Source organism: Plectrocnemia conspersa, unplaced genomic scaffold (genome assembly GCF_051122295.1).
Source record: "Plectrocnemia conspersa isolate PC_06_02 unplaced genomic scaffold, ASM5112229v1 ptg000010l, whole genome shotgun sequence".
Lineage (NCBI taxonomy): Eukaryota > Metazoa > Arthropoda > Insecta > Trichoptera > Polycentropodidae > Plectrocnemia > Plectrocnemia conspersa.
Genome location: NW_028277174.1, coordinates 16,149,697 through 16,162,565, shown reverse-complemented (window position 1 = coordinate 16,162,565; position 12,869 = coordinate 16,149,697). Strand labels below are relative to the sequence as shown.

General features: G+C 27.2%; 1 protein-coding gene across 1 annotated transcript; it reads left to right on the top strand.

Moving 5' to 3' along the window:
* Nucleotides 1–4,449: 4,449 nt before the first annotated feature.
* LOC148230742 (uncharacterized) lies at nucleotides 4,450–12,481 on the top strand. Its single transcript, XM_088195742.1, has 18 exons — nucleotides 4,450–4,539; nucleotides 4,593–4,807; nucleotides 4,896–4,995; nucleotides 6,603–6,733; nucleotides 6,796–7,114; nucleotides 7,186–7,365; nucleotides 7,431–7,508; nucleotides 8,254–8,408; nucleotides 8,477–8,532; nucleotides 8,953–9,038; nucleotides 10,142–10,380; nucleotides 10,452–10,551; nucleotides 10,607–10,737; nucleotides 11,351–11,657; nucleotides 11,725–11,898; nucleotides 11,965–12,042; nucleotides 12,096–12,250; nucleotides 12,327–12,481. Exons 1-18 carry the CDS (start codon nucleotides 4,461–4,463, stop codon nucleotides 12,384–12,386), a joined length of 2,643 nt encoding a protein of 880 aa, XP_088051868.1. The 5' UTR covers nucleotides 4,450–4,460; the 3' UTR covers nucleotides 12,387–12,481.
* Nucleotides 12,482–12,869: the final 388 nt, after the last annotated feature.

Here is a 12,869-nt window from a genome sequence, read left to right as displayed (position 1 = left end):
TTGACTAAATATTTAGAGTTTGGAATCCCTAAACAACCAAATATTTTCTCTTATTCGAAAATTTTCAGAAAAGGTTTTTGAGTTACCTTTTTAAAAGGATATTAGGTTATTATTTATTCTTTGTATCCCAGAAACTCTCTTTTAGGAGCGTGGATGTACGATTTTCAGAAAGTTGTATGCCGCCAAGAATTTTTTAAACTACTAATGGGTACAGTTTTGGGTTTCGGAAGTTCTACGAGAATCATGATCGCATCCTTTTCTGATGCTCATTAAAGCCCTTTCTACTCTAGCATTACATATCAGCTAAAAGTTGCTAGTCCGGCTTGTATCATTTAATTTGAATATCTTATTATTTTTTACTCTTTCTTACGATGTATTAAATTTCGTGTATGGTTTTTATATATCTTTTTTTGTGTGTTTTTTTCACCATCATGACTCATTGAGTGAGCCCCTTAAGTTACAATAGTTTTAATCTAATTTAAATTAATAAAAAGGCCTTGTTTTACAAGAAGTGATACCACTTTTTATGACTGACTTTCGCTTTCCAACTTATAACCGAATGCCTTTGCTAGTCTTTAAGAATAATTTCATGACATTTTATTAGCAAAAATGCTCTTGAAACTGGTATATAAATTCTAAATTAGATCGAAAAGTTCGTCACAACCCGTTACAATGCTACTAACATAGGTAGCGCTACACTCATTTCTGACTTGACTGCTATGAGTTGTGTGGCACATACTCTTTAACTGGCAATAGATTATGATTTTATAGTTAATTTAAATATTTTTTTAATAATTAAGGAATGCAAAAAATTATATTGCATTTAAAATACAGTAAGCATGTAAATATTAATATCTATCTAATTCTAATTAAACAGTTTCATAACCCAAGATATATAAATGCGATAAAATAATATATTCATCACACTAAGACGTTTGTTTAAGATATTTTTTGTTAATCTTAACATCGTTAAAACAACGGGCAAATATTTTAATGTTCTTAATAAGTAAATCACATTGTAAAATTTTTATCAAACGTTGGGCACAAAACTGTAAAAAAGTGTTTAAAACTGCTATAATAATTAGAATTTAGTTTATATAAAGATGCCAACTTAGGAGTACATATCATGTCCAATTCATAGAATATATTTTATTTGTAACGTTTTTAGTTATTTCAGTTACGGTTAATACTAAAAAAGGAAAAAAATAATATATATGGCTAAATTTATTATAAAATTTGATTAGTGAAATTTTAAACTTTAACTAACAAAATATTAATAATGTTTATACTTTATACTATGAAATGCTATTGTTTCCGTTAAGTTTATTACTTTTGTCATTTCTAACTATTACTTATGTCATTTCTACCTATTGTCATCTTTCACAGACAGAGATTTGCCATTTTTTCCCCTACCATCAATTGGTATACTGCGGCAATACGTGACTGCAAAACACGATGCACATTACTGGAATTTCAATCGAGCTGTTTTATAAATAATATAATCAAATTACAAAGCTGTGTCGCATGATAAAGGTATTTGTCGTGTACGTAACAAACCAGGTCGTAAATTCACCCGATTATGTGTATAATTTTTTGTACTCATTCCAATGCAAACTGATATACGGGTTAACCCTTAATCAGTCGCTTACTATTTTTGAAATGTCCATGCGAAATATACACATTTATAAAATCAATAAAAAACAATTATGTATTATTCCCTTATTGATGCAGCTGCTGCAGCGAAAGTTTTTGTTGTATGTTGTATGGAATGCTACACCAAGTATAAATATTATAATATTTAATTAGATTTTTACGATTATTGGTCGTATATTTGTAACAGTATTTTAATTTTTATTGATATTTTTAGAAAAATCTGTAATTAAATCGGTCTTACTCTAATAATATATAATTTTTAGACCACCAGAGGGTTAAACTAGCAGCCTAGTCGCCAAGTATACCCGCATTAATGCGGTTCGTATTGGATGCTATTTGCCGGCGACGCCCGATTAAAATGGATCTAGCTTACAAATAGGACCATAACTTATACAATGCACTGATACAAATCACTGGTCGTAAATAATACAAATCTTCTTACACGGTAGGTGTAGTAACACAGAAGTTAGCCAGTGGACTTATCCGATCGTGGTAATTTAGGAAACGAATTTCATGGAATTTCACGGAATTTACGACCGTGGGATTGGCCACCGGGTCACTAATTCGCGGATTATTAGTCAATTAGCCATCGGGAAAATTGAATGAGTTCTCCCGTGGATTTACGCCGTGGATTTATCGACGGGCTGAAATTTTAATTGGAATCGTGTTACGCCTTGGGTTTCGGGGGAATTTAGTTATGGGTGAGGTTGAAAAGTGTACGCGATGGCTAATTTGACTGTGGTTTGATTGAAGTGCACTTTTGATGTATTTAAACGAGGTTAATGCATATCATACTATGATATATTTTGCATACTTTTAAGGTTATTTGATAGTGATGCATGTAAAGTCACTATATATAATATTATTTTGATAATAAATTACATTTAAAAATACCTGCATTAGTTTGCGGAGCCTTGAAAGAATAAAGATAACGTGGTCATTTTGCACGCAAAAAGAACAGGAGATAATAGAAAGCCCGACGTCTTGAATATTTTACCATTACTTTACTATTTATTTTTTTAAGTTACAAAATATAAGGTAAGGCAATTGACATGTCTTTGACAAGTAAACTATTCTGGCACCGACATGACGTGAATTGAGGTAAACCCGTCAACACATATTGTGAAATCCTCTCAATTTATAAACTAAATTAATCTTTCAGTTTCCTAGTTTTAGATATTTTAATATAGTAAAATTAGTTGTTTTGTGCTATAAAATAGAAAAATACTTTTGAAAGAAAAGAAAATCAAAAGGCAGCAATGACAGATTAAAGTATTATTGGTTCAATTCGTAACGAAATATTGTATAGAGAAATATTAAATAAATTTAATTGTAGTAAAGTAAAATCTTATTTCTTGGTACGTTCAGTATTGAATAAGAGAGCCGGTCTGAAAATGTTTAAGCTCAGAAAAACAGGTCGTCAGAGGTCGTCAAAGGTCGCTGTATTTAGAAATTAATAATTGCATAATATATAAATATTGACGAGTACTTCAAATTACATATATCAGAAAAACGAATTGTTAAAAAATGCAAGATTCAGATAAGAATCTCTAGATATGTCATATTAGAGCAATTCTAAATCAACTTATTAGACACTCTACTAAACTTAATTCAAATTTAAACTCAAAATTTAATGCAAATTTTAAATGTCGTCATATTAAAAACAGCGGGATACAATTCGTTGTTAATTCCTGACGGTCAAACACAAGCAACGAGTTCAATATGGCTGCCAAATGACATGGGCATTTAATACTGGTAGCAAAAATTTAAATAATATAAGCGTAGCTTTTTAATCAATCCAGAGTTTGTTTTTATATTTTTTTTATCCGAATATTAATGCCGTTTAAATTCATTAAATTATCTTTATATATATTTTGAAATAAAAATTTGTTGCTAACTCAACATGTATCTATTTTATAAAACAGAAAAAAATATGTGTCTGTCTGTCACAATAATTTATTCTACACAATAGCGGCGTGACATTTGCACATATCATTCTAGCTGCCATTTCTAGGTCAATTGTACTCTTTTCAACTATCCATAATAAAAAACATCAATATTTAATAACTTAAAATTGCTATGGATTACTTAACTTTTAAACCAGTGACGTGTATGTAGATATATTACAAAATATAAGGTTCATAATCAAAACAATGTAACATGTAATTTTATGATAACTTAATTTTAAATTATTTTCTTGTATTATTAAATTACATACATCAATACACATTATTTATTTTAAACTATTTTCATTTATTAAAATAAAATCTGTAAGCTCTGTTAAATTATGATACTAACAGAGTAATGCGTTTAATTTACACATAATATATAACTATTTCTATAAATTGTAATTATCTAAAAACTGACTCATGATCTAATGTCGCATTTGGGATTCTTACAAATTCTTTATAACAAACGCATTTTCTGCGTAGCACAAAATATACATATATGACAATATAATTTGTCAAGATAAAAGCGAAAGATAAAGCAACATTTTATACTGTCAAACGTGCGATTGACATAAACGTCAAATTTAACTGTCAATTATTGCCGATAACGATCGACATTGAAAGGGAACATGCGTACTGAACCTTTTTATTTTAATAATTTACAAACACAATTTTCTTATAATATAATAGTAATTTTTATTTTATAAGACGATTAAAATCCATTACCGAAAAAGACATTTAATTTCAAATTAATAATAAATTAAATTATAATAACATGTTCATCAACCCTGATATCATATTGTGATTTATTTTCTTTATCTTTTAACGTCGTTATAAATAGAAGAAAAAACATTTGACATGCAATTCGATCTTAAGTTTGCAAAAATGTTTTCATCGCTGTTCATTGTTACGCTTTTGGGGATTTCTGGAGTTTTAGGTAAATTATATAGTTTTATTAATACATATTTTTTTTAACCATTTAATTTCTAGGTGGTTTTGCTTTCGAAGATCAAGAGCATGGTTATGTACCGGTTCGCGAAGGTGCTCATATGTTCTGGTGGTTGTATCGCGCTAATACTGATTCTTCTCAACGACCTTTAATTTTATGGCTCACGGGAGGTCCTGGGGGATCCTCTAGCGGCCATGGGAATTTTATGAGCATTGGCCCAATGGACGAACATAAAGAACCAAGAGCGCACACTTGGGTTTGTGATATATACACGCTAAAAGTTTTAGCCTTAAAAATTTTCACACTCGAAACCACATTATAATTTATAACCCACGTTTTTAAAGGTAAAAGATTTCAACGTGCTTTTCGTGGATAACCCTGTTGGAGCTGGATACAGTTATGTGGAACATCTTAAATTTTTGGCTAATGACAACAAGCAAATAGGTATTTAATTTATTAAGTAATGAACTGTACAATAGGTCAATATAACAATCTCAAACTTCTTTGCCACAAAGATAAAATAGCTGAATTACAAATTTTCGCATTGTTTGCCAATCTGTCGTTTTATATTAATCTACAAATGCATGTTCATAACTAATATCATTAACTTTTTGCGTTTGAAATAATTAAAAAGTCAATGTTACACAAAATGGTATTTGTGTAACCAGCGCAATAAACATGAATAACCATTTAGTACAATTTATTTTTATTGAAGTATTAAAAATTTTGAGCTCTAGATTTTTAATGCAAAATAAAGTTTTAAAACTATAGAAATATAATTTTTTTGGTACAAAAATCGCTATAGATGTACGCATTTTATAGTTATAACAAATATTTTTTTTTTTTCGTATTTCTCTTAGAAAATATTATTTGATATCGTAAAAATATTTAAAAACAATAAAAGTGTTTTTTAAATATTAATTATGATTATAATATGACTATCTAAAAAAATATTAAATATTTTTTCTTCTAATTTTGAGCTGCAGTTTAAAAAGTGAAGTACTAAAAAAATGTAAAATATTTTATATAAAAATCGCTATAGAATATAATTATAATTTCTGTAGTAGAAATTATAATTATATTCTATAGAAATTATAATTATATTCTTTAATACTATTATATAAATAGTTTATTTTTAAATTGCATAATATAATCTTGAGCTAAGAAGTTAACATGAAATACATTTAAAATATATTTTGTGTTTTGGTTTACCAAAATTAAACCATAAAAATGTAGTTGAATGTAAAGTTAAATTTTGGCAAATTTAAAATATTAAAAAGCAATATTTTATTTATATATTCACTGAAAAACCCTTGAGTTAAAATAAATTCTAGGGCAAATGACATTTTATTTTAGGAAATTTCTGTGACTATTGTATTACTTTTTTTTAAATATTTATTAACAAGATTAAAATACACACATAACTCATTTATTATGCGCTGAATTTTAATTTCTAGTTATTTTTTTAACATTAATTAATTCCTGTTATAGGCTATTCTATATAAATACATATACTATAAAAAAAATAAAAATATAATTTCACATATACGTTACATTATTAAACCTTAGATAACATTTATATATGTGACGCTTTACTTTATATGTGACCTGAGAAAAAAAAATATTATATGTATATATTTTTGATATTAGTCATTCTTTATAGTATATACATATTTAACATTAAAACCATTAAACCTTTTAAAAACAAGTTATATTTTTCACAATACTGTAGTTTTTAGGTATAGTAAATTTTATTTACTTACACAATTTTTAAAAGCAAACTACAGCAATTGAAATAAACTATTGACTTTAACAATAAAGTATATCCTCAATTTTTTAATATGCGTTTGAGACAAAAAGCTCATTTAAATAAACCCGTTTTAACAAGAAAAATATTACGTTTTTTCATATTTTATTTATTTTTAAACTAGTTTTTTTATATTATTATATTAATCAGCCTGACTTACATATTCTAGTTAAAATCTCCTAAAATATCACAAACTAAAGGACTATAATTTGTATTAATAATCATATTGTATTATTTTATGTAGCGGTCGATTTATTTGAACTATTAAAAGGCTTCTACGAAGCACAGCCTGAATTTAAATCTAGAGAACTATATATTTATGGTGATGGATACGGTGGTAAATACGCAGCTGATTTCGTTCTTCTGTTGGATGCCGTAAGTATTTACTTTGTTTAAATATAGCCATAATGGTATTTGAATGGGTTGTGTATTAATAGGAATTTCGAAATAAAACAATCAATACAAATTCTGCCGGTTTGGCCATGGGAAACGTTTGGGCATCGCCTATTGATATTGTACTATCATATTCGACTTATTTATACGAGCTGGGCTTAATAGACGAAGCTGGAAGAACGTTGCTAAATGACCAAGCGGAATTCACTAAGTTAAGATATGACGAAGGTCAATATTATCATACAACCCTCGAATGGATAAGAACTCTGGATTGGATTTATTATCTGACGGATGGTGTTGATTTTGGTAATGTTATTACCAAAATTCCCAAGCTATCGCCAGACTCCGGGAGATCATTCCAACGTAAGTGAATTACGAACACTTACACGAAATAATTAGGTGTTAATATATAATATTTCATATGTATTATACAGAAAGAGTATTCGATCTTTTGACGTACAGTAAATATTATAGTAAGGATGCAGAAGCTTTAGACGAATTGATGAACGGAGAAGTTAAAGAAGCTCTAGGAATCACCACAGTTTGGGGAAAACAGGCTATAAACACTTTTGAAAATCTTTTCGTCGATTTCATGACCCCAATCACAAAAACTAGTACGTATTATGATATCAGAAATAATAAAAATAAAAATGTATTACTATGTCAAACATAATTTCAGTTGAAGATTTATTGACCAATACAGACATCCCGATACACATATGTAATGGAAATTTGGATTTGATCGTTGATACACCAGGTATTTATAATTATTACTATATTTTAGTTTATTGACTAAGGTTTATAACACTTTTAGAGAAAATAATAACAAAAACGTAATGTTTGTAAAAATTATGAGAAAACACTAAAAATTATTTATCAACTCTTTATGATAGTGTTTCTTCAACTCAATGCAATTATATATAACACTATCTTTCACAAATCGTTTAATAATTATTTATAATTGTTAGATTTTTTAAGATGTAGGTTATCGTGTTGTCTAGTTTAATCAGTATGTATTGTTTTGCTTTCGTATGTAATGTTTTAAATATATTTTTTCTCTCATAAAATAAGCATTTATTCTATTTAAAAGTATTTTCTGAACTATTTTTATTCATTAGAAAATTAAAATTATTGTATTTTTCTGTGTATCTTGTTGTAAAAGTTGTACTTTTCACTATTTTATATTCTGTTTACATTATTAATTGTAAAGTTATTAGTATTATTTATAGTATAGATAATCAGTTTCTTTTATATTTTTAAATTTTATTTTTTTCACTACAAATTTCACATTAAATTATTGGTCTATTGAAGTATTATTATAAAAAAATGTTTTTTTTATTCAATTGTATTTATCAATGTAGGTTTATATACTATGCCATTAATAAATATATAAATACATAAAAATAAGCCATACGAACACAATACAGTTAGAGACAACTTGAGTGTTCTTGTGCAAATAATCAATAAGTATACAAATTATCATTTTATTATAAATATTCAAGGTCAATTATCGTGGATCAAGGCGTTAGACTGGCCAGAAGTTGAAGATTTTCATAATGCACAAAGGCATACCATATGGGGCAATAATACAATGGAAGGATACAAAAAATCTGGTGGAAAATTGTCATTTTATTGGATTAACGTTGCTGGAGTAGATGTAATATTTTATTTAATTTAATATTTTTATAAAATATAAATATAATTTAATACTATGTTATATTTCAGTTCATAAACGAAAATCCTGAAGCAACAAGAGAGTTCTTAAGATCGATGACAAACGTGTAAAATATTCATAAAATATATCAAATATTTGTATTCAATATAAAATGTGTAAATGTATGATTTATCTTTTAATATATTATTTTTTCTACGATACGCTTTTTTAATTCTCTAAAACAACAAAAAATCTTATCTTATCTTAGATATTTTTATAAATGAATAGTGTCATTATTATTACATACTTATAAAATCAATAATAATTATATTAAATATAATTGACATTTCAAAAGCAGCTAATTGTTTAAGATCTAGATTATTATGATAAGATAGCAATCAGTGAATTTATTTTGAGCTTATCAGAGAAAAACATTTTTGTTCATAATTTCATCATAAAATATCGTTTTATTTATATCATATAAACTACAGACATTGACTCTACGAGAAGGGGATTTAAGAGATAAAAATACATTGCATTAAACATAATTGTCGATAAACTCTTTGAAATCGCTCGTAATGCGGTCGATCGTGGTAATAACGTTAATAACATGTTTTATTGCATTTTCTATCGGTGAGTTATGTGAAATATAATGTATTGCTACAGAAAATTCGTGCGTGTTCGAGTTCCACAAATTTGGCTTTAATATATATATATATATATATATATATATATAAAAAATATACTGTGTGTCAAAAAATAAAATGTTAGGCATAATTTAAAACCTATTTATAATAAAAATATAGACATAATTAAAATAAAAAATACATTTTATTGTAAATGTCTGAAACTTTGCTTTATTTCAGAGTATCCCTCAATATGATTTATTGCAATAATTCTAGCACCTTTTAAATTTAATCGTATACATGTATAAATATTACAGGATACCAGAAGTACTTAAATATTACTAAATTAAAATTATAAGAAAATTCTAGCGTTGATTCTAATTCAAATAAATTAATTGTAACGTAAAATTCCTACGTAGTTGTGTTTTCGTGAAGAGTAAAAGTGAATTTCAAGTCCTTTTTCGGTACATTGCTATCACTACCTGCTCTGACTGTATCTGTGAACATCTAAGAAATATTGTCACAACACGACACTATTTAACCGTACATACCTGAAAGAACTTAAACATAGCTTTATTATGGTAATCAATATACTCATTTAACAAAAAATATCAGTTGTCAAACATAAATTTCATTTTTACCATACATATAAAACGTGAGTATGGTAAAAATGAAAATTTAAGAAGATCATATAAAAAGGTTAATCTAATAACCTTGAACTTGATACACTAAACGTTAATAAGTAAGTTACTTTTAAACAATAAAATTCTTAAAAATTTATGTTTTAATATTTTTGTAGATATTTATTTGTGAAACTCATCAGCATAATTAGTAACTTATTATATAATTTTTTAATTACACTCTTATAAATAACCAATAATCTTTTAAAAATTATGCTGGGCCCTTTCTTGCTTAACACGTGATTATTTAAATTTTGCATGCAACTAGATAATATCAAATATATCTATTACATAAACTGGAGCCCCAAAGTTTATAAATTCGGTCATAATATAAATAATTCTTGGAACAGTGTATATAGCACGAATTTTATCGATACCCAAAGGAACCAGTATATAAAATGTATCAGGGCAAATACAATTATTTCGAAAGTTACAGGTAAAAAAAGGAGTTTCGGTCCAGGTGAACAGGATTATGGGTACGTGACTGTTCGAGAAGGTGCCCATATGTTCTGGTGGCTTTTCCACACGTCGGCCAATGTTACAGATTCAGCTGAAAGACCCTTGATAATGTGGCTAGCTGGGGGCCCTGGAGGATCTTCGTGTGGATATGGAAACTTTGGGATGGTTGGACCAATCGATGAGAATATGAAACCGAGAGAGGATAACTGGGTCAGTTTAATCTTAATATACTATTCGATTTATTGAATATTGAATTTTAATAAAGTATAATATTTTTATAGGTCAAAGATTATAATATATTGTTCGTCGATTGTCCTGTGGGCGCTGGATTTAGTTTTGTGGAAAATATGAAGTATTTAGCAAACAATAACGAGCAGATAGGTATGACATAATTATATATAATATTTTAAAGTATACTATGAGTGATTATTTTCAGCTAAGGATTTGGTAGTGCTACTGAAAGGGGTTTATGATAAAGTACCAAAGTTCAAGAAGACGCCCTTTTATATTTACGGAATATCTTATGGCGGAAAGATGGCAGTGGATGCTGCAAGATTGATATACGACGTATGTAAATCTGTTTGGATAATATTTTTTATAAATTTTATACAATATATTGTACGCGGTAGGAATATATTGAGACTAATCTTAATATGAGCAAACAATCGTATACATTTTCTTTTCGATTTATGACTTTTTAAGTTCATAATCATGCACGTGATTTTATTAATTTATTTAAAATAACGCTGAAGAAAAGAAAAACAGTGTATTAAAAGTTAAAGAAATGTAAAATGCTGCTTCCTACTAATAGACCAATAATAAACTTAATAAGCGTTTTACAATTAATTAAATTTATAAAAAAATTCTAGAAATGTATTTTATGAAACAGTTACCAGTAGATTAATGCGAAGTTGAAATTAATAAATATATTTCTAAGCCTACAAAATACATCAGGGTAAATGATAAATATGTTAAAAGGCAAATAAAGTTCTAGTCATATTATATAATTTTCTGATTATTTTATTACCGAATATTTCTTGTAATTATATATAACGCTCAGGTAATTTAAACTATTTTAATAAACTCTGTTGTTTTTAAGCCAATTTGATAATTTAGATTTTTAATTAATGTATATTTAATTGAAAATCTTTTCGAAATTAATTAGTTTTACATTTTCCAGGAGGTTAAATTAGGCAACATGGAATGCAACATTAAGGGCGTATCCATGGGCAACGCCTGGATTTCCCCCATAGATTCTTCCTTATCTTACGGACCTTTCCTGTACCAAATGAGTCTGATCGACGAGATAGGAGAGTACATCATCAATCAGCAAGCGAATTACACTAAGGAAATGTACGACAGTGGCAAATATTATCACGCCTGTCTCTCCTGGTTCAGAACAATGGACATAATATATTACCTCGCTGATGGAATCGATATATACAATGCGATCACCAAAGTACCCAAGTTAACAACAAATTACCAACGTTAGTCAAAAACGTGGAAATAAGTGGATATATTGTAGATCCTATATATTAAATAAATATATTTTAGAGCACCTTAAAGATCGATTTATACGAGGAAAAGCCAGTTATAACTTTGACGATTTTATGAACGGTCCTGTTAAAGAAGCGCTAGGAATTCCACCTTATGTAGTTTGGGGTTCACAAGCTATACTAGTACTACAAAATTTATATGTTGACTTTATATTGCCTGTAACTAATACAGGTAATACTATTATTTAACATATTGATTACAAAATTAAGTTATTTAATATATCAATATACATTATAGTTGAGATCTTATTGAACAATACCGATATAGAGGTTCACGTTTGCAATGGAAATTTAGACATCATCGTAGACACTCCTGGTAATATATTTATTTTATTTAATATGGAGTGGTTATCTTACATAATATTTTAGGCGCTCTAATGTGGATAAACAAACTGAAATGGAATAATTGGAAAAATTTTTACGATGCTAAAAGGGAAACGATGTGGGTAAACAATACAATGGAAGGCTACAAAAAACAAGGTGGAGGATTATCATTTTATTGGATAAATGTTGCAGGACATGACGTAATTATTAATTTATAATATTTTAATTGAGTTATGCCAAAAATAATATATGCTAATTTGAGTTATTTACTTTTAGGCTGTAACCGAAAATCGTGCTGGTACACGTGAATTTTTGAGGTCTGTCACAGGAATATAAAAATAGTGCTTAAATGGCTTAAATATTATATATTTTATATTTTTGTAATAAAATAATATCTTTTTGATAAATAAGTTTTTTTTTTATTATTCATGTAATTTTTCTGTTTTTTAATGTATACCTTATTTAAAAAAAATATTTTCATTTACATTTTTATTATTAATAATAATATCATAGAATATAGTCGTAGTACATATTATATTCATAAACATCAAAGATTTGCGAATATTTTAAGTTTCGCTTTTCTAATTAGAACGAATCAAATTTTCTTTACAAAGATCTGCTTGTTTGTGTCATTTTATAAAAAACTAAATATATTATTATTTTGTGAATTTAAAAGTATATTTATATAGAAACAGTTTAATAATTTTCATTAAATTTTTATTAAAATAAATAAATGTTTTTCAAACCCAAAGTGCAAGCAAATTTCCGCAACATAGCCTCCAGCGTAGGAACTCGTCATTTGCTAAACATTTAAAACGC

Coding starts and splice junctions, on each gene's coding strand:
- LOC148230742 (XM_088195742.1), top strand. CDS start 4,461: ATGCAATTCGATCTTAAGTTTGCAAAAATGTTTTCATCGCTGTTCATT. Junction 4,540..4,592: donor GGGGATTTCTGGAGTTTTAG/GTAAATTATATA, acceptor TTTAATTTCTAG/GTGGTTTTGCTTTCGAAGAT. Junction 12,251..12,326: donor TAAATGTTGCAGGACATGAC/GTAATTATTAAT, acceptor ATTTACTTTTAG/GCTGTAACCGAAAATCGTGC.